Source organism: Anas platyrhynchos, chromosome 16, assembly GCF_047663525.1.
Source record: "Anas platyrhynchos isolate ZD024472 breed Pekin duck chromosome 16, IASCAAS_PekinDuck_T2T, whole genome shotgun sequence".
NCBI classification, from domain to species: domain Eukaryota; kingdom Metazoa; phylum Chordata; class Aves; order Anseriformes; family Anatidae; genus Anas; species Anas platyrhynchos.
The window spans coordinates 14,283,506-14,305,299 of NC_092602.1; the positions used below are offsets into that span (position 1 = coordinate 14,283,506).

Below are 21,794 nucleotides of genomic sequence, written 5' to 3' on the forward strand. Positions count from 1 at the left end.
CATTGCTGTGTTTAGCTTATGAAGTAGCTTGGGGTCCATTGGGATATGGGGTGCTTTGTATATGTCACTTGTGATTCAGTGAAACTTGCTTTCATCTGAACCTACTGTATCAATCAGAGAAGCAACATAATTAATTATGGCTGGGCTGCATGAAAGTTGCACACATCAGAAGCTAGAGTCCTGGAGTTGCTCATGCTGATAGTAGGCATGAAGTTGAGCAAGATTAATACTGACACTGCCATGAACTGTGCCTGACTTCTATCTTCTCCTGCCATCCATCCTCATCATCACATGTTGGGTGGGAAGGGGAAGCGGTTCACAAAGGAAGGGTCAGAGCAGTGAAGAACTTTCATACATCTCTATTCTCCTCTCTTCAGAAAGTGCCTTAATTTTTTTTTTCAGCTGTTAGGTAGTAGATGCAGTACTCCAACACAGAAATGACAAAAACAGTCCTCTCCCCTCAGAAAAGAGAGGTTAATTTGTCAAGCCATGTAAAGCATTTTAATTACAGTTTGTATAACATGTATAAATAAATATTACATTCTTTCAGTCTACAATACATACTAGGCTTATTTTGTTAAAATGTCCATCTATATTACTGTGTGGCAGGATTGATTTTGTCCAAGAAATAAACAACAACAACAACAACAAAACAACAGAATACTGAATTTAGTAATTAAAATAATAATAATAATAATAAAATACATGAATGAAGACAAGACTATGCAAGTGCTTCTGGCTAACAATCAAGAAATAACACTGCTTTCCAAAAGGTTGGATAGTTGGACATACCATCTTCCTTGGAGTTACAGAAGGTTTTAATTTGTCAGTGGTTTCCTCAATGTATAGATTTTGATCTGCATCTTCCGTTGGTGCAAACTGGCACTGAGTCAATGTAGTTCTGCCAGTTTACACAATGAACTTATGGTTCTATTTTGTATTTTCTTTAGATTCATGGCTGGGTTTGTATTATGGTTTTCTTTCTTTCTTTCTTTCTTTCTTTCTTTCTTTCTTTCTTTCTTTCTTTCTTTCTTTCTTTCTTTCTTTCTTTCTTTCTTTCTTTCTTTCTTTCTTTCTTTCTTTCTTTCTTTCTTTCTTTCTTTCTTTCTTTCTTTTTAATAAAAAACAATAGCTATACGATCTAGTCTAAAATGTTCAGTCTTAGGTGGTCTAATGTCAATAAAATAACATAAAATAAAATAAAAATTGCAGTTATTTCTTGATCTTCCTTCAGTAACATTTCCCCCCTCCCAACAGTCTGTCCAGAGGCCAGCTCTCCCAGCACAAGGAAATGCAAGTCTGAGGACAATCTGTGTCCTAAAGTCCATTCCTCTAGCTTCAGTTTGGTGAGAGCTGGTGATGTTGGAATAAACAGAGATTATAGAATGAAATCATGAATTAATGGACTTGGAAAAAAAAATAAAAATCCAGACTGTACATATTTGACCTGCATGGTGTTCATTCCAGGTACACTTAAAATGCATCAGGGGGCACTTCCATTGGTTATTACTTCAACATACTAACATAAACCAGCACTTTCTTCCCTTGGTGAAACACAAGAACTTTGGTTGTGGAAATTTAAAACAAACAATGAAACAAACAATCCAAACCTGAAGTAAAAAGAATGCTCCTTCCAAAGAGAACATATTTTTAGCTAGGATGAAACAAGTGAGGCTTTTGCTTTCAGAAGAGATGCCACATGGAGATAATTAGTCGATATTTTGTCCTCTGAATTCTTTAAATGACAGCAGATTTTTTATAGCTAACTTAGAAATATAATATTATTGGTCCACTGTGAACTTACTGGGTTGAATTTTTTCCTGATTTTAAAATATTTAGAAGAATATTATGAAAGGGAAAATTATACTGTTTCAACTTACAAGACAATCAGAAAAGTAAAAATAAAAATACCTGGTAATTTCTTTCTCCTTCATATTCAATACCAAAGACACATCTTCACTTCAAATGAAGGAAGAGAAAGAACCAGCCTGAATACCAGTCTAAAAAGTCTCCGTACTGGTCATGTGTCCAAAATTGGGATGTTCTATTAGTAACACAAACAAGTCATTGTTTGTTTCTTGCTTATTCTTTTCATGCTCTTATATTCTTTCTCTCTTTTTTATTTTTTTTCCTGAATAGTTTTGGTACTTTGAAACATTAGTATCATTATTGTTTCTATGAGCCATAAAATATATTTTCACAACCTCACCTTGCCCAGTTCATTATATTGGTCATACCGTTTCCTTGTTCCTTTCTGCTATTTATGTTTCACTTCTTAAATCCGTGAATAGCAGAATAGCTGTTGGAAAAACAAAAGAAAGTGAAAAACTTAAATGAAAAAAAAAATAACCATGGACAGTTTGGCAAATTTCTCTCCCTGATTACAAAAACTGCCTCATCATTTCTCCTGGTGACTCCTTCCCCTTTCCCTCTTCTCTCCCAATATATATTGTAGAACTGAAGGCATCAAGGTGTGGTTAAACCCCCCAAAAAACAGCCAGGAGCTACACTTTGTCTTTGAACTTCTCCATGTAATTTCTTATCTCTTTGGAGTCCCCCAGGTCCATATCCTGGCACACCCATTTAATGTCATCATCATTGCTACTTAGGATTGAATTGACAGTAGGACAACCATCGTCAGGTGGGATGGTAGTGAATGTTGTGAATTTTACCCGCTTCCGTTTAGATGTTGGCGAATGTAAAGGTTCGGATTTCTGTTCCGTTACAAGCTTGTCCCCTGAGTCAGCATGCCTGTGAACCTGGCTCTGAATGTTCTGAGCACTGCCATTGAGGAGCTGGTTGCTCTCCTCGCAACCTGTCCCTCGGTCAATAATGGTTGTGTGCTCATCCTGCTGAGATGATGCATCTGCTGTGTTCTCCAGCAGTTCTGCTTCATTTCCCAGCCAGACCCAGTCATGGGAATGGGTCATGGTGGCCTGTCCTTCCACCAGAACCTGCTTGTGGCGGTACTTAAGTGCAAATGTCGCACAGTTTATTAGGAAGACTAGAATTGCCAGGCAGAAGACCCCTAGCAGAGCATACATCCCGATCTCCAAATCGCTAAGGCCTCTGGGTGCCTGCACCAAATCGTTTTCCTCCATGCCTGCACTGCCTTTTGGGAGGTCTACTTGAGCAGGGAAGTTGGTGAAATCTATGGGAATGTTCTGCAGCTGGCTGTCATCTGAGAGTTTGCCACCATCCAGTCTGTTGTTTTTCATCACTTTATTTTTTATTACAGATTTTGCTGTGGTGCTGACTTTCCTGATGGCACTTTCCTCTCGCTCTGCTGAAGAGCTACCATAATATCGTCCATCCTGGCCATACCGTTCCTGATCGGACACTTTGTGCCGCCGGTCGCTAGCATGGTTTTCAATCTCATCAGCATCGTAATCTCCACCTGGGTCAGAGTCTGCATCATTCTGGCCAAACTTAACTTTGACGTTGCCATTTCCCACAGCCAGGATACTTTTCCTCTTGGACTTTTGGCAGGCTTCAGAAATCATCATGTCTACCTTGATTAATGTGCCCTGACCTTCACCTTCCGCTGCTACAACTGGCCATTTCGAGGCAGCGTTCTGGTGGATTGAGACAACAGCTTCATCTAATGACATGGCAGAAAGAGAGAAGTCCTTAGGGTCATAAATGTCCAGCGGAGTAACAGAGCTGTCACTGAACTGAATCCAGGTGCTTACCACAGCTTCCTGAAAGAAGAGGGGTATGGTTAAAGACATGATCTTAAATAGAACAGCTAAAGCCACTGCAGCTTATTGATCGCTCAGCTCTGAACAGCAGCTGGAGGAAATGGGAGACAATGTCTCTGGACTGCATTTAAAGCAAACCAAGCTTCAGCTGATGGGGCAGAAAATTGGTCACATTTTTCACTAACATTCCACTGCTACCCTTCCTGCAAATATTTTGCAAAAGAACATATGAAATAATTGATATGAGATGTCCGAAATAACAAAGTATTCATTAACAAGCTACAATTTACATGATTATAAAGAAAGCAAGACATTCCAGTCATACAAAACCTGGGAGAAACAAAACAGAAAAATTACTAGAGGCACTTGACAGAACACTTAATTTCCTCATGTTGCCCATGCTCAGGTGTCATAGGGAGCTGTCAAATTAAACAATGCATAAAAATCTTAGCAAGGATAAAGAGCTACCAGACTGTTTTGGAAATGGTTAGAGCAAAAGATTCACATGAAAGAAAAAGACTCATGGAACAATTGCTATTTTGCAGGAGAAAGGTTTATTTTAAATAAAACACACTTTATCCTTGAAATAATTGAAAACTCCATCGCATTTCTGTTTCAAGGAGAGGAGGATGGGGATTCTGGTATGAGCTCTATGATAACAGCACAAATGGCTTTGATTTAATTGGACTGTCTTTGTTCTCTGCAGGTAGCACTGTTAGAAATCATCATTAGAAGCACATACAAAGCTAGAGGTCATCTCTTTGCCATTTGAATCCCATCCAGATGATACAGATATTTACTTCTCTACGTCTCAGTAGCTTTCTTTGCAGGAGATTTCTTTATTTTTTGCATTTCCTCTATGTCTTGCCTGTTTAGCTAGAAGACATGCAGGCAGATTGCTGGAGTGCAACTTCACACAGAAAAGTTTTCTTCACCAGTCTTAAACCACAGATGGCCCTAATAAATTTACACTTGGGTACATCAGAACAACTGGGCTGAAAATCACCATCAGGGAAAAACATGGCCACCCTGTTAACGTCCAGTCATAGTACAAATTTACAACCCAATATGGTTTCCAATAGAATCATAGAAACAGAGAATATCCCGAGTTGGAAGGGACCCATAAGGATCATCAAGTCCAACTCCTGGCACCACACAGGTCTGCCCAAAAGTTCAGACCATGTGACTAAGTGCACAGTCCAATCACTTCTTAAATTCAGACAGGCTTGGTGCAGTGACTACTTCACTGGGGAGCCTGTTCCAGTGTGCAACCACCCTCTTGGTGAAGAACCTCTTCCTGATGTCAACCCTAGACTTCCCTGCCTCAGCTTAACACCATTCCCACAGGTCCTATCACTGTTGTTTACAGAGAATAGGTCACCTGCCTCTCCACTCCCCCTTGCGAGGAAGTTGTAGACCATGATGAGGTTCCCCCTCAGCCTCCTCTTCTCCAGGTTGAACATACCTAGTGACCTCAGTCACTCCTCATACATCTTCCCCTATAGGCCCTTCACCATCTTTGTCACCCTCCTCTGAACATTCTCCAACAGTTTCATGTCCTTTTTGTACTGTGGTGCTCAACTGCACACAGTACCCGAGGTGAGACTGCACCAGCGCAGAGTATAGCAGGACAATCACCTCTCTCGACCGACTAGCGATGCTGTGCTTAATGTACCTCAGGATATGGTTGGCCCTCCTGGCTGCCAGGGCACACTGCTGGCTCATATTCACTTGCTGTCAACCACAACCCCTAGATCCCTCTCTGCTGGGCTGCTCTCCAGCATCTCATCGCCCAGTCTGTATTTAAAGCCAGGGTTTCCCCATCCCAGGTGCAGGACCCGGCACTTGCTCTTGTTAAACTTCATGCAGTTGGTGATCGCCCAGCCCTTCAATATGTCCAGGTCTCTCTGCAAGGCCTTTCCACCCCCATTCGAGTCCACAACTCCTCCAAGTTTGGTGTCTTCAGCAAATTTGCTCAGAACACCTTCTAGTCCTACATCCAAATCATTTATAAAAACATTGAAGAGGACTGGCTCTAAAATGGAGTCTTGAAGGACCTCACTAGTGACCATCCGCCAGCCAGATGTGGCCCCATTTACCACAACCCTTTGGGCCCTGCTTGTCAGCCAATTGCTCACCCATCGGATGATGTTTATGTTAAGTTGTATGATGGATGTTTTGTCCAGTAGGATCCTATGGGAAACCGTGTCAAAAGCTTTGCTGAAGTCCAAAAAGATCACATCAGCTGGTTTCCCTTGATCAACTAGATGGGTGATCTTGTCATAAAAGGAAATCAAATTTGTTAGGCAGGACCTACCCTTCATGAACCCATGTTGGTTTGGGCTGGGGGGACCCCCAGATGTGCTTCAATAACTTCAAGAATCAACTTCTCCATAATTTTACCAGGCACTGATGTGAGACTGACAGGCCTGTAATTGCTAGGGTCTTCTTACCCTTCTTGAAAACTGGCACAACATTTGCCAGCTTCCAGCCTACTGGGACCTCTCCAGATTCCCAAGGTCATCGAAAAATAATTGAGAGAGGTCCCGTGATGACATCAGGCATCTCTTTAAGCACTCTGGGATGAATCCCATCTGGACCGATGGACTTGTACGGATCCAGGCGGAGCAGCAAATCCCGCACGTATTCAGGGTCAGTTGGGAGTTTGTCATTCCCATCATCATGGTCCTCCCGCTCAGAGTACCCTGGGTCCTGAAGCCCATCATCAGTGCTGAAGACAAAGGCGAAGAAGGCATTAAATGTCTCTGCCTTGCCTATGTCATTGTCTGTGAGGAGACCTTCCCCATCAAGTAGCGGACATATGTTTTCTTTGGTCCTCCTTTTTCTGTTCACATATCTAAAAAAATCTTTTTTATTGTCTCTCACAGACATGGCCAACTTCAACTCTAGTTGGGCTTTGGCCACACAAATTTTCTCCCTAGAAACATGAACAGCATCCCTATATTCCTTCCTCATCACCTAACCTGTCTTCCAACAGCCATACACTTTCTTTTTTTTGCCTAAGCTCCAGTAGAAGAGCCCTGGTCAGCCAGGCCGGCCTCCTGCCCCACTTGCCTGACTTCCAATATTTTGAAATCACCTGATCTTGTGCTTTTGGGAGGCAGTGCTTAAAGCACTGATGGACACCAATGCTTTCAAAAGCAGTTTTCCAGGGGACCTTGTTGACTAGTTCCCTGAGCAGTCTGAAGTCTGCTTTCCCCATATCCAGGGCTGAAGTTTTGGTGGCAGTTTTCCTTCCATTGCCAGAAATTCTAAACTCAACCACTTCATGGTCACTATGACCGAGAAAGCTGCCAATTGCCACATCTCGCACAAGACCCTCTCTGTTCTCCAGCAACAGATCTAGGAGGGCACCTTTCCTAGTTGGCTCCCTTAGCACCTGCACCAAGAAGTTATCATCTTGGTGCTTTACAGACCTCCTGGACTTGCTCATGCCAGCCGTGTGGTGATCCCAGTTGACGTCTGGCAAGTTGAAATCCCCCATAAGGACAAAGGGAGTTGATCTCGAGGCATCTCGTAGTTCTGCAAAGAATAATTCATTGGCATTGTAGTCCTGGCCTGGTGGTCTGTAATAGACTCCCACAATGACATCCCCTTTATCTGTTCGTCCCTTAATCCTTACCCAGAGACTCTCAACTTTGCCATCGCCAACTTGAAGTTCCACACAGTCCAGCCCATGCTTCACATACATTGCCACCTCACCACTTCGCCTACTCTGCCTGTCCCTCGTGAAGAGCCTGTAACCATCTATTGCAGCACATCAGCCACAGGACTCATGCCACCAGGTTTCACTTATGCTGGTGATGTCATAGCTGCGGAACTGGGCCAAGACTTCTAGCTCATCCATTTTATTCCTCATACTGCGTGAGTTTGCGTAGAAGCACTTCAAACGCACCTCCCTACATGCAGCACCTTGTGGAGCTGACTGAAGGACCTCACCGGCACACAGTCCTCTGATTCTAGTGCACCATCCCTTAGCTCATCACTGGCATGCCTGGTTTATGCCCTTCTAGTTTAAAGCCCTATCTATCAGCCCTGTCAACTCATTAGCAAATTTTGGCAAATTTAGCAAATTGGTTGCAATTTGTTATGCTATGGCTATAGACAAAAGGAATCACAACCCTTTTAGTTAAATTTAAAGCTTTTCATTGGAAACAGCAAGGGGCATTTAGCTGTGCAGAAGGCTGGACTATACTGAATATTTGATTTCCGAAGTGCTATCAGCAAGTTCCTGAGGGACTGGAAGAAAGAAAATAAGGTGTGGCACAACAAGGAAGCAGGCAAAGTTCTTGGTGATTCAAAGAGCTGAAATGGAGCCAGAGTAGCTCAAGAACTGGAAAGGGTGAAATGCATTAGGAAATTAAAACAGCTGATCTTCCATTAGAGAAGCAACTGAGCAATGGCTGAACAGCCAAGGCACAGCTGATATTTACATCATAGAAATCTACAGCAGAACAAACCCATCCATGGGAAAATAAAGGATTTTTTTTTTCCCCTATGGATATGTGTAGAGAGAAAAAGATGTATCTCCCCTAGTAATTCAAATCCCTGTTGCTTTCCTTCTCCCTAGAGATGGAGGGCAGCCTTATGCACTATGACAGAGGTAACTAAGATACATGTATTTTTCATCAACCTATGTAAGACAAAAACACCAGCGTCATTACAACTATATGTTGCAATAGGATTGGCATTGCCTATCAGTTGTACCTTTTTTTTTTTTTTTTTTTTTTTTTGAGAGAGCAGAATGAAGAAATGAGTGAAGAGTTTTATACAGTCAGTATCAGAAACTATAAGGCCTGTGCCTCCTCTCTGCTCAGCTGTGGACTTCCATTATTTCCTGTCTCTAAATGGGGATTATTCACATTGCTAAATCCTTTGTGTATTCCTTTACAGCCAAATAGCATACCTAGTGTTGCAGAGCTCCACATTTGGTTATGACCTTACTGTGCAAGTAGGTTTTATTGGTTCTACTGGTGATAGAAGTGAAGCTCTGTGGGATCTGAAGTCTCTGTCCACACTAGGGAGGAAGATGTACAAGAAGCAATATATTCTTCTTTGCTGTTCTCTTCAAGTTATCAACATCCCTGGTTGGTTTTCCTGTCTTGACTCCTTTCTGTTTTACCAGTCTTCAAGTACCTTTCAGATTAAGAGGTAGCCAGATGGAAAATTTCATCCAAATTGCTAGAATTTGACAAATTTGCAGTCAACTTTAAAACAACTTTTATTCTGTCCACAATTCCTTCATTAACCTGAACACTTAGTTTTATGAAGCAGAGGTAGAAAAGAACAAAATGGCAGTTAGCTGAGATTTGCAGACACACGTGATTTACTATAGATAACAGGGGTATACAATATCCCAGCTTTTATTTTCAGCCAGCACTGAATTATTTTTATCTCCAAGAGACCTTTTTTGGTTAGGAAGAACCAATTTCTTTCCAACACAACACAACATAACATAACACAGCACAACACAACACAAGACAACACTGTCATGTTTATGTTATGTTAATTAAAAGGGGAGGGGGAAGGAGGAAGAGGGACAGAATCTCAAATCCTGCCAAAATACATTGCATCAGCTCAAATATTCCACTTGGCAAAAGATAGCTCCTCTCATTCACATCGTTAAAGGGGAGCTGAAGACAGGGGAAGTAAGTAAAATTCCCAAATGATTATAAATTCTGAAAAGCTGAAAAGAAAAAAAGACAGAAAAAAGAAATGATTTAGTACCATGTCCTTCAAAGATTTGTTTCTGCAAATCCTACATATCACATCAATAAATCCCCTCCGAATCTCTGACAAGGTCCTCCAATTACTATCAGCAAACGAAGATGGATTGGAGCCTTCTTACCGACTAAGCTGCTGCCCCCAGTCTGATGCCCTCAACAATGAAGTGACAAATGCTTGTGTTCATTAATTATTAAGCATAAACAAATAGTTTGAGGGATTCTCTCTCTTTTCTTTCCTCTACTTTTCCCCTCTCTTTCACTTAGGTGTACACACGAATACTCAATTGCACTCTATGAACAATGAACCACAACCACACATCAGTGTCAGTGTCTCTTAGAGAACAGAATGATTTATATGGTGACTGTGATGATGTGAAGTGAGGCAGATACTGTACATTAGATCACATTAATGACAGAACAATCCAATCTGGAAGAGATGAAGAAACTGCTTTACACCACCACTGTTGATTACCAAATACCATGATTTCCCTAAGCACATAAAAAAACCACTTTTATCAGGATACATTTTTTCTACATTTTCCCTTGTGCTTTTGCTGTTCACCTTCTCAACTCCAGTTATAGCTACAGACCACATAAGCATAAGTTTACCTGTTTTTCATGATCCACTGCACCTTCAACACCTTTTCTGGCCCTGAATTACATTGCTGTTCATCAGTCCAAAGATGCCACTTGATAAGTCTTCTTGGATAAGCTTGCATTTTGCTTTCTATTAATATTGTTATCTTTTATTATCCATGTTATATTTAGGAGGATAAAACTAGGGGGAAATTTCCAGGATAAATAAGTAACGTGACACTAATGGAAACCAGCAATCCCCAAGGAGCTCTGTTCTGCTTGATCTGGAATGCTTCAAACTCCCCTGTGAGAGCTGACCACAAACACCACTGTTTGCTGTCTGTGTCTGTTCCACCTAGTAAAAACAATCAGGCTCACTCTCCAAAAGGCAACCTGAATGCGGGAAGCAGAGCTGGTTTGGAAGATCAGCACAAAGCATATTAGTCAGAAATCTAGTGAGTCCTGCAGTGCCGGCACTTGCACAGGCTGCCTATGAAAATCTGGGAGCCATAGTGATGATTATTTTGCCCTCTAAAGCCTTATAAAACCCTTGAAAGACTGCGTATCTTACTATGTTCCACTGAGCCCATCTGTGGCATCACAGTCAGCATCACTAGAAACCTTTTACTATGAAAGATTGTGATTATAAAGTGTCCTTCAGTACTTGCTCAAAAAAAGCTGGGATCAGCTTGATACCAGGGCATGATACCCTGTGTACATCAAGCAAAAATTAGGTGAGTAAAATGTGTAGGACTGATCGCATTTGAGAGAATTCTGCTGCTTAGAAATATGTATGAGAGGACTGATCACTATGTTTCATTTCATTTCATGCGCAGAATTAAGAACCCTTTTAATGATCTTTATTCACCAAAGCACAAATAAAAGTAGTTGTGAATAAGCCCTAAATTGCTGCAGTTAGCTGCAGTAGTCTTGAAGTGAGGCAGGACACCAAAGGAAAGAAAGAGAGAGCAGAATGGCTCTGTAGAAAACATTCCTCCCTAAAAAAGGAAAAGGAACACTGTTCTCAGCTGCCTCTATTACGCCAGCTCTGATTGTTTTATCTGGGGACTTGAATGCTGAAATGGGTTTCCCGGGCTATTTTATCACATGAAATATCAAAGAATTACATATGCATTTATTTTTAAGCCTGTGGCTTGTGCAGTAAAAATTGGACTTGATTGTTATGATGTGAAAATGAAAGGCAGCCAACACTCAGATCTTAATTCAAAAAATGCATTCCCCTACTGTGTATTTCTTTTTTTCCTTTTTGTCCAATCTGCTAATGTGAGATTCCTTTCCAGTGGGAATTTGCTTGTATTTGCAAGGGAAGAATTCAGATTCTTATCTAACTACACATCCTTTCTCTTTCCCATGCTGTCTATTTCCTTTGTCATATTCATGTGCCATTACATTGCTCTGTTTAAGGAAGATAGAAATCTAATTTAAGAGTAATTTATATTATTAGAATGGGGTAATGAAACCATACCATAAAAATACTCTCAGTATGTAATATTGATATGTATCTCAAAACTGTGAGATGTCAGTGAACTCCCAGAACTAGTTTGCATGAAGGACATAAGCTAAACCAGGATAGTATTGTGTCAATCCAAGGGGCAGAAAGGTGTAAGTAACTCCAGCTTGTCGTCCTCATTCAGGTGGCGCTGAGTATCTTCGCCTTCTGTCAGAGGACAGCTGACATTTCGGAGGATGTTCCCTGAGGTTATAGCTGACCTCACAGTGTTGGGTCTTGTCACTGGTGTCAACAGGAGCTACACATATGAAGGAGAAGAACTTGGCCTTTAGCAAGTGCTAACATCGCTTTTTTTTTCCTTAAGAAAATGTCTTGAATTTTCCAGTAGCACTGAGACATACATTAATACACACAGCTATTTATTAAAGGCTTTCCTTTTAATTTTAGTTTTTCTCCTCCCATTTTGGTCCATCAGACCACATGCAATATCCTACAGTGACGAAAAAACTATGATATGACTGTGAGTCAGCTCTGCAGAGCCAGCTGAAATGTAAGAGGCCTTGAAGCTCATTCAGATCAGAAATGACCTAAACACTTAAGATTTTATTTTATTTACATTTGGAATAAAGCTTTAAGATGGTAATGTTTATTTTACCAATGGTCTGCAAGGCAAATGGAACAGCTTTCCTACCTGAGCAGATGGCCACTAAAAATAGAATGTTTCCAAATTTTCAGAAGATATTTCAGCTTTGATATTTAGAAGTTGTTTAACCTGCATTTATTTTTAGGCACCTAAATAATCGATCCACTTTTAGCACCAAAGATGACCCCCTGATCTCAAGGAAAGGAGGCATGGACTCAGCATCACTCAAGGTGACCTCAGGTTATGAGTTGCCAAAATATAGATAGATATATCTAACTTTAGTCATCTAAAATAAAAAAAACTTTGACTTATCCTCTTTGGATTGCTAAATATTTGGAAAAACTGCCAACTTTTCAGGACTCATGCTTTGGCTGCCTTGGCCTACTTATGCAGAAATGGTGCGGTCATTATGATCAAGGAACTAATCTAGTCATTATATTCACTGAAAGTCACAGCTAAAATACTAAATTAATTCTTATGGTATTGAAGGATCTGTAATAACACCTGTATAAATGCTTTATGCCTTCCATTGCACTATACAGACGTACTGCTAAATCTGCTAGGGACAATATTATGCCTGCCAGAGTATCAGTTACCCAAGGACTTTGCTAATCTATGTTGAGGTTTGGATACTGAAGATGTTAAAGCGTAACCAAGGAAAATATTCAAATAATAATTATTTTTTTCCATATAATAATGTTGAGACTTACAATAATTCCTGAGAAAAATTAAACCTTCAGCTGTCTTTACTGTTATTTTGTTTTTCAGCTTCATCTGTAAGGTTTACATGAGTTATTTGGGTTATTTTGTAAACCTCTGCGAAAGGAATTGACACACATAAATAATGAAGTCCTTGCAATATTCAAATGCATGCTTAGTTCTGGGCTGCACCTCTGAAAAAAACCTCTTTCAAAAGGGCTTGATTTTCAGAAAGCACTCAGCACTCACCTTCTGAAATTCCAGTTCACTAAGGATCTCAGCTGGCATACTCTAAATTCATTAATTACTTCTTGTTAAATTTAGTCATAAGCATTACTGCATTTGCATTAATTCTAAAGGCAAGTGACTTAAATGTTATATCCTGCATTCAAACTGCAAATGAAAGAAAAAGCTGAAGCAGCAGCAGGACACTTCTCTTTCCTCTGGTGAAGAGGAGGTGGTGGGCAGGCAGAGGTAGTGTGGATGGAAGGCTCCAGACTGGAGCAGCTGGAAGGAGAGGCAGTGACTGAAGTGGGATTCCACAAGAACATGCCGGTGTGTGTATGTTTGCAGGAAACTGGGACAGAAGATGCCATACATGGAAGTAGTGGGAAAACTGACTGATTTGGGATGCCTGGTAAGCAACCAAATTTCCTCTGGGCATACCAGATTATTATTACTGTTATTTGTTTTGTCTTGGATTATTATTACTGTTTTTTTTTTTTTTTTTTTTTTTTTTTTTTCTCCACTGCCTTCTAACAGAGCCTAATTCCCGATTTTTCCAGATTTTAAGAGATTTTAATTTTCTTTTACTGAGAAAAAGGTGATTGATTTTCTTTTGCCTCCTGCTTTACAGTCAGTATCTTTAATAAGCACAATCCAGTAGTGCTCTCTGTAGGCTCAGGCAGTAGACGTCATGTTGTACACTACTGAAATGTTGTGTCTTAACACGTCATAAACTGTTTTTGATAAATATGTTTGCATACTCAGAACAAATTAGATATAAATCTGAGTAGCTGATGATATATCTGTGCAACCTTTCCAGATTCACAAGCTCTTTTATCTGCACTCAGAGCCATGATGCTTCCAATGATGCTGCAGGAGAAATGTTGTTCTGTCTACATAATACAATTGGGTGAGGCGTGCTTTAGCTTTTGTTTCTACCATCTTTGTCTGAAGACAATATGTGAGAAGTGGTTTCTAAGCCCTGGAGAAAGGGTATAAATGGGTTAATTACATAAGTTTCTTATGTTTACAGGATGCAGTAAATTGAACAGGTGGGCAGCATGTCCTTCTAGTTTGGACATTTTCCGGTCACTAAGTTATAAAACAATCTAACTTATTTTTATGTTCCAGAAAATTAGGTAGCAATAATCATGAAAATGGGCCAAAAACTTGACTTGAAATCTCTCCCTATCTCTGTGAGATAAAATACAGTTTCTGTGAGAGGAGTAGCTGTGGACAGAGTTAATTGCATGGTCCCCATGGTCCCCAGTCCCACTCTTCAAATCAACTGACTGAAAGAGCAATGAACATACAGCTTGTTCCCCTGCTACTGACCCTTGTTTTTAACCTGTTCCCAAATGACTGTTTGTCTCGATCTGCTGTTGTTCCCCAGTCCTCTTTTCCATAAGGGTTGTGACCTAAAACATGTTGCTTGAAAGCCTCCTTTTACAGAGATGGAAATTTGCTGGCTTAAATTAAGTAGGATCAGCATAATGACACCCTAATGAACTGAATGATGAACTCCCCAAAATCCACCTGAAAAATAAAAGGACAGGGAAGCCTGGCAGTCTGCTGTGACTCCAGGAGGTAAAAGAAATGTATTTGGTGTTCTTCTTCCTCTATTTTATAGCTCTTCAAAATATTAAATTGTTGTGAAACACAGAGCTCTGAGCTCTCCGGCATGGAAAACAAGGGCACGCTTATAGAGCTAACAGAAATCTCTGTCCAGAGACTGTGTTGCAAAAATAACAGATGTGGCATCATTTAAAGAAAGGGTACTAAAAATGTAAATAATACAAACTGTAGTATAGCCAGAATTTTTACTGTGGATTAAGTCCATATTTGAAGGGAAGAACTTAGAAGAAAATTCTAGAGTAACTCTAGAGAACAGCAATCACCATAGACATGTCTTAAACTTGTTACTGAAATATATAATTAAGTCATCTATAATTCACTTTGATAAAACATTGTCCCATACCAAAAAGAAACAACAGTAAAAACTGGAGTGTACACTACCTGCTTAGGAGTATGAAGTAGTTCTTGAGCAATGGTTGTAGCCACAATAGCCTGATTACTTGCTGCGCTTAGCTGAAGAAAGAGTGAAAGCCCTGCCACCAGTTGGACTCCAAGGTCTGTTATGGTCACTTTGTCATCTAGAACAGTCACTGTCTTCTCTGCCAGGATGGAGTCAGACAGAGGAGACAAAACCTTTTGAGAAACACGAAAGAATCAATTTAGAAAAATGCTGATAATTTAAAATAACATTTCTTAAGGCCATCATTCCTTCTTGTCCCCAAAATCTTATGCATAGGAGAAGCAGACAAGCATACTGCAAAGACGGTCTGATTTCATGTGAAGGGTGGGAAAAAAGCATTCAATACAGAGCGTATGGCTGAGAACACTGCAGCCAGTACTGAGAACTACATGTATGCTGCCTCTGTTGTGTTATTTGAATCACTTCACTAAAAGAGTTGATTCAAAACTGTCTTCTGTTACTCTGGGTCCCAATATGGACGAGCTCATCAGACTTACCTCTCAAACATTTAAAAGGGAGGTTAGAGACATTTAGGATTTGCCCTTCACTTCTTTGCTTGAAAATTCTCATTTCTCTATCTTTGCCGTTCCTAATGGAACATCAAGGCAGTAGGAAGTGTTTCCTGTTAATGAAACTGACAGCCATATTTCAGTCCTTATGGGGTCTTAGGGCAGCTAGTTCATGCACTAAGTTTCTTCTCCACCATATCCATATCATATTGGATAGACTAGCTTTATTCAGATTTTGTGCAGCTGGGGCAGAACTGGGAAATGGTGTCATCAACATCCACTATCAGTCTTTAAGGGTTATTAACCAGGTTGTATTTTTGTTTCCTGAGTTAATGCTTAAATACGTCAAAAGCAAATCAGCATTATCTAAAGATTTCTGTGTCATAAAGTTAAAATGGTGCCTATCAGATGATTGGTGGCAGCCTGCATCCATAAGGAACGAGAGCTCTAACTTCTCACTGAGCCTGCAGTTGCCGCCTTTCTTAAAAGTCTCTGAAGGCTGTATGGTATCCCACTTCTGACCATGCTGCATGTCTCAACGAGCACTAGCTTGGATGAATGTCCCTGGGTTAATGCTGTGTGTGACACTCTAAAAGGTCACTGGAATGTAATGGAAATTTATCCAGTTTCAAGATAGCAGAACACTGTACTAGATTTTATGCCAGTACATAGATTCTCTATGGGAGTGGCAGAATGTAGCAGTCCAGAACACAGTACCTGCATTGTTGTCATTCCTACTTCCCGTCCGATCAAAATCCTGCCTTCCTGCAGCTTGGCAATGTGAGGTTCCTCCAGTTTCATAAAATCCACCACCAGGTCTGTAATGTCAAACTGCCAGTCGGAGCCCAGCAGGTAGCTCAGCTGACCCCAAGGGCTGGAATCCTCAGCTACAAACTGTGTCAGGACTCGCACCATGGCATGCTGGTACTGGAGAGTGCATCCTCTTCCTTTCCGTTCATCTTCATCCTCATCATCACTGTCTCTGGTGAGTCTTTTTCAATAAAAAATAAAGTGTTAAAAGAACAAAACAAAACAAAACACATTTTCAAGAACACTAGTGAAAACTAACACTAAAGTGCTAATAGAGAGCACTACCTTAAGTTATTAAGACCACCCTTCTGTTGTCTTAGGACCTCTGTTGATTCATGGCTACTTAGTATGATGAAGGACCATAGAATTGGACTGTACCACCTCTTCATCTAAGCTCCAATGTCTGAGCAACAACAGTTACTGTTGCACCACATTGATCTCTGTTGCACATGACAGACACACTCACACAAACAGAACCCCCCCAGACTTTAAAACCTTTATTATACATGTATCTGCAGATGGCCAGTGCAGAGCTGAGGATTCCAGAGCTGCTGTTCCTCAAGGAAACAACTGCAAGGAAACTGCAATGTGGGTGCAGGTGCTGAAGCTGTTCTTTCTGTGAGTTAAAATCCACTCTATTATTTCACAAAAACACTCAAGAAATTGAGCATCTCAAACCCACCTTTTGTTGGAAACAACGGGGACTCGCCAGCCTTTTATTTGGCTCAGTTCTGTGTCTGAAATGTCGATCTGAAGAGGTAGGCGTGGAACCCAGACTGTGATTTGCAGAGGAGCACTCAGATACTGGTAGGTGAAATTCACGAGTGCGTTCACCTTGCCTTTCATTTCTTTACCATTGACATAAACATAGTCACATCTGTCAGAAACCTAAGGTGAGGGGGAAAGAGAGAAAAAAGAGATGGTATTTGCTGAGACAAAACAGGTTTGAACTGTAACCCTGGCATCTCAAACCCCCGAAAGAAACAAAAAACACTCCCATCTCTTAATGCATGAAAATGACAGCTTTTTACAATGGGAGCAGCTGAACATGCAAATCCTTCATTGATCCAAGAGGCGCAATTGTGCTGGAGATGCCTAAAAACTGGATATCAGTTACGAAACTGGTGTTTGATTGTCTGTTTCCTTTGCAGTGAGCCACTAGCTGATCACAGTGCTGTGGAGTTTATAATGAGCACAGTTCCTTCACAGCTTGGCCAGGAGGAACCCAACAAACCATAACAGGTCTCAGTGGAGGTAAGCAGCAAACCAAAACTCTACCAAATGAGTTTTGACCTTCAGCAGGAGGTGAGACTGCTTTCAGTCTTCAACACAAAGCTGGCTCTGTAACGGATTTTGCCATTGAGGAATAACAGAATCCTACTCCTCCCCTCCACAATAAACTTTATCTGTTTATAAAAGTTTTCATTTTGGCTAAAGCTGTAAAGTATTTCTAAACACTGCATTAGATTTATCATTAACATGTAAATATTGTCCTGAAATATAAGCAAGCATTATCATAGTCATGTAAGAGTTATATCAGTAATTGCTTCTTTAATCAATATTGTAATTTACAGACCATTGAGTTTTCTCATTTGTTACCTTGCTGAGTACCAGTGATAAAATCACTCCCAAATATATAAATCATTAAGAGGGATGCAAATAGTATGAAATGACTCCATGTAATAAAGTCATTGTCATATCTATTCCTAAAGGTGTCATAAATGTCTCGGGAAATCCTGTGGCACATTAATCATATATTAACTGGCTAGCAATGGGAGCTGTTACATTACTAAATGAGCTGGTATGTCTGCAGATATTAACAGTAAACCCAGCAAATCTCTTCAACTCCTGTTCTTGCTCCCATCCATCAGAATTGTATTTCATCACCCATAATGAGTATTGTCAGTGGTGGCAATGTGTCTCCCCACCTGAACATACATTTATAACATCATCTGTTGCCTTTTATCCCCACTCCCCTTCCCCATACCACTGTATTCAAACGAAGGTTGTTTGCTGGAAATGTTCATGTCCTCACACTAATAAAAAAGATAGGTGTCCTCTGTGACCATGATACAGGAGCTAAATTGTTCTCAGCTTGACATACACATCCCACTTTGTATTGTTTGTCAGGTTTAAGCACTTCTCATATTCTGGTAAAATATTTGATGGTAAGACTGCAAGAAGAAACTTCAGAGAACATAATACAAACATTTCTATGACTCCCTAAGAGGGTTATGCTGTCTCTGGATGCTGAAAACAGTGCTACATACTACAATAGAAGACCCACCTGTTTGTCTGGGCTTCTCCCTCAGACCACCTAAGATAGATTTAAAAGTCTGAAGGTGGCAGAAATTCCTTCATTTTATCAATACAAATGGCATGCTGTATTTTTACAAGGCAACTTGAATGGCAATACAGAAATGGACTTTGTTCACACTAGGCTGTTTGATCTAACCTAAAAGCACTATGCAGCAGAGGTGCATGATGTATTATATAATACAGCAGAGTGACTCAGAACCCTGCCGTAAATTTGCTGCTCTTGCTTTCTCTGGTGCCATTGCATCAGCTTCACTCCGGAAGAGGAAGCATCATGAAAGTGTTTCTCACTAAAATAACTACTGAAGAGGCAAGCAAGGGCCACGTGTCAGGAGGTACAGCCTTGACTGCCTGATCACAGAGTCATTTCTGCTTAGAGCACAAGGACATATTGCATTCAGCTCCCATATTTGAGCTGCCAATGTTGAACAGAAGTCTGGCTGCTGTCTCAGTTGCATGGAAACTGGAACGGCCAGTGGGTGACTCTCTCAACACTCAGCAGCATTACTCCCCTTCTCCCTGCAGGTGCCAATGTCTCTTCAACAGAGATGGAGAGTCTAGGAAGAATCCTAGATCAAATTTTCAACTGAAGTTGAAAGCAGTTGGAGGACGGCTGAGGTTAAAAGCAATTCACATCTAAACAATATAGTACAAATGAATGTTACCTATTCCGCAACACTCTTGATGAAAGTACAAGGAAGTCCTGGCTGATACAGATTCTAATTTTTGTCTTCCTCTATGGTCTCAGAAAAGTCATTTCAACTCTCCCCCACAAGTGTAAGCAATGCAGCCCAGGGAGCCCTGGTCAGCAAGAGTCAGTGCTGTGCCTGGAGCACAGAACAACTTCTAGTGCCAAATGGGAAGTGGTGTGCCTGGAGGGGAAGACACCAGAACATTTGAGAAAGCAGCTTCAGATATAGCTCTTCTTTCCTTAGCCCTACCTTTCTTTGAGCAGAATTTTTTGGGAGGCTGGTCACTAAGATCTAATTTAACTTCACTTGGAGTAGCAACCATTACAATTCTGAAACTGGTTCAGTCCTGTTCATTTATATGGAGCTGATCCCGAAGGCAAATGCATGAGCCTTCTGAGTTAGTTGTAGAAGCTTCTTATTTATTCACACTGTAAACCACATGCACATACTGATATAAAGATTCCTGGTAACATATTCAACTTCAGACTGACCAGGTCTGGTCTAGGTGTACAAGTTAATATCATCTAAAGCCCAACATTGTCAGTAACAGAACAAATGCAGCTGTCAGGGAAAAAATACAATAACAATAGCAGCAAAACTGCAATTCCTAAATGGTTCTGGGCTAAGATCCAATCTCCATCTGCATTTATAAAGCTGCTATATGCCTTCATGGGTATGTGACAAACAAATGGCTAAACAAATACATACAGCATCCTAAGGAAGTGGCTGCTGTAGCTACCAAGCAGCCCTTAAAATTGTTACAGGTTAATATTTAGTACTGGACATGCATCAGCAACAGTGGCAGGTCTTTATGACTTGCATCAAGAAAAACATTACTCTTTTCACCAAGTACAAGCATTTCTAATGTCCTTACACATGCTTTTCTTCTGTTCCTTTATTTCTGATAAAGATGTAGCACAGAACGAGTACAGGACGAGCAAAGCTTATATTGTATTACTGCATGCATTTTAACTTTTGTGCCTTCAGGTACCCATTGTTCTTGAAGTAACATTGATTGCTTTTTACAAAGAAAGGCATTGGGCTTCCCAGCTTGTGCTGTACAGGGGAATAAAGGCAGAGGGGAGTAGTATCTCAGCATCTAATTCATGATGGAAGATCTAACTTGCTAAGCAGACTCCCTTCACAAAAAAGGGTAGGGCTTACATGATGCAAACTCTGCAATAGAAAAGTTCATTATTAAACTGCATTCATAAACCCTGTGTTTCCTCCAGGGTTTTGCATCACTTCTGAGGTCACCAAACAGTACAGTGACCATCTCTCATCTACAAGACTTGCCCACAATACTTTAAGGAAGTTTCTGATAGAGCCTGGAAGGCTGGAGACTGAACAGTGATCTATCTGTCTCTCATCTCCTGCAGTATTTATGCTTTAGCTATGAAAACATTTTCTCTCTGAAACTGCTTCTTATCTTTGGCATCAGAAGAAGTGAGAGATGATGAAGGGAAAGCTTAGCCACCACCTTTAAGTGATTGTTTTTGTTTTTTTCCATTCTGCATAGCAGATCAGCAAGAAGTTTTGCATTTTAAAGAGCTTTCTGATGCTATTGCAGCAGTTTCTTTCATTATTAAGCTGCATTCAGCTACTTTCCCCCTTTTCTCTATTTTTCTAACTTCTCTCACCAAATTAAAACTAAAATAAAGAGGTTAGACAGCAAAAGACAGGGCTAAGCACAATTCCCCAGAGGTTTCTTCTTTGTCTCTTTTTTTTCCTGGCATTATATTTTTGTACCCCTTTGTTGCAAAGGCCATTGCCTTTCTAAATGACTTGGATAGATTCTGTCTGCAACAAATCACATTTTATTGAGCTGACAGAGCAAACTACTGCCTGGAAAAAAAAAAAAAGTCACTCCTGAATCACACTACCTATGGCACTATGTGACTTTGTGATCTGGGGAGCAAATATTCCTTTCCATCTAGCAATGAACAAATTAGCTGCGATGAATATTGAGATTCCTAGTATAGTTACCAATTAAATGCAAAACCTCTGGGTCTTCCGTTACTTACTCATTTCAGACTAAGGTCTCTATCCCACAATGAGCTCTGTATTGTAGAACTACAAGAAAAGAGAAGCCTCCCACAACATGAGCTGCCTGAAGTCACCATAAGGTATGTAACAATGTGCAGCCTTGGGCTCTGCAACCATAAAGGGGCTGTTGACAATTCTGTAAGAATATCCCTCTTTTATTGGTTAAATTCTGCTACAGATTCTTAAGAAATCTCATTCAACTACTGGTTGAGGCAGATTGTTTTCAAAAGACAAATTCCATGTCAAATATAAGCTGAGAGCTGAGAATGTCTTTCAAAAGAAAGACAAGTTCCTTGTTTCTTAGGAACAAGTCTGTGTGGTTTG

At 40.5% G+C, this 21,794-nt stretch overlaps 1 protein-coding gene across 9 annotated transcripts in view; it reads right to left on the minus strand.

The window, feature by feature from the left end:
* Positions 1–478: 478 nt before the first annotated feature.
* TMEM132C (transmembrane protein 132C) overlaps positions 479–21,794 on the minus strand; it is a 217,827-nt gene continuing 196,511 nt past the window's right edge. For 8 of the 9 annotated variants that reach the window (XM_027469968.3, XM_027469966.3, XM_027469970.3 and 5 more), the window contains 4 exons: positions 17,099–17,304; positions 16,324–16,597; positions 15,079–15,270; positions 479–3,701 (listed from right to left, as the gene is read on the minus strand). In XM_027469968.3, coding sequence (XP_027325769.2) covers positions 2,505–3,701; positions 15,079–15,270; positions 16,324–16,597; positions 17,099–17,304 — 1,869 coding nt within the window. In that variant the 3' untranslated portion in view covers positions 479–2,504. The remainder of the gene's footprint in view (positions 3,702–15,078; positions 15,271–16,323; positions 16,598–17,098; positions 17,305–21,794) is intronic. The other variant, XM_027469967.3, reaches the window with a different exon arrangement.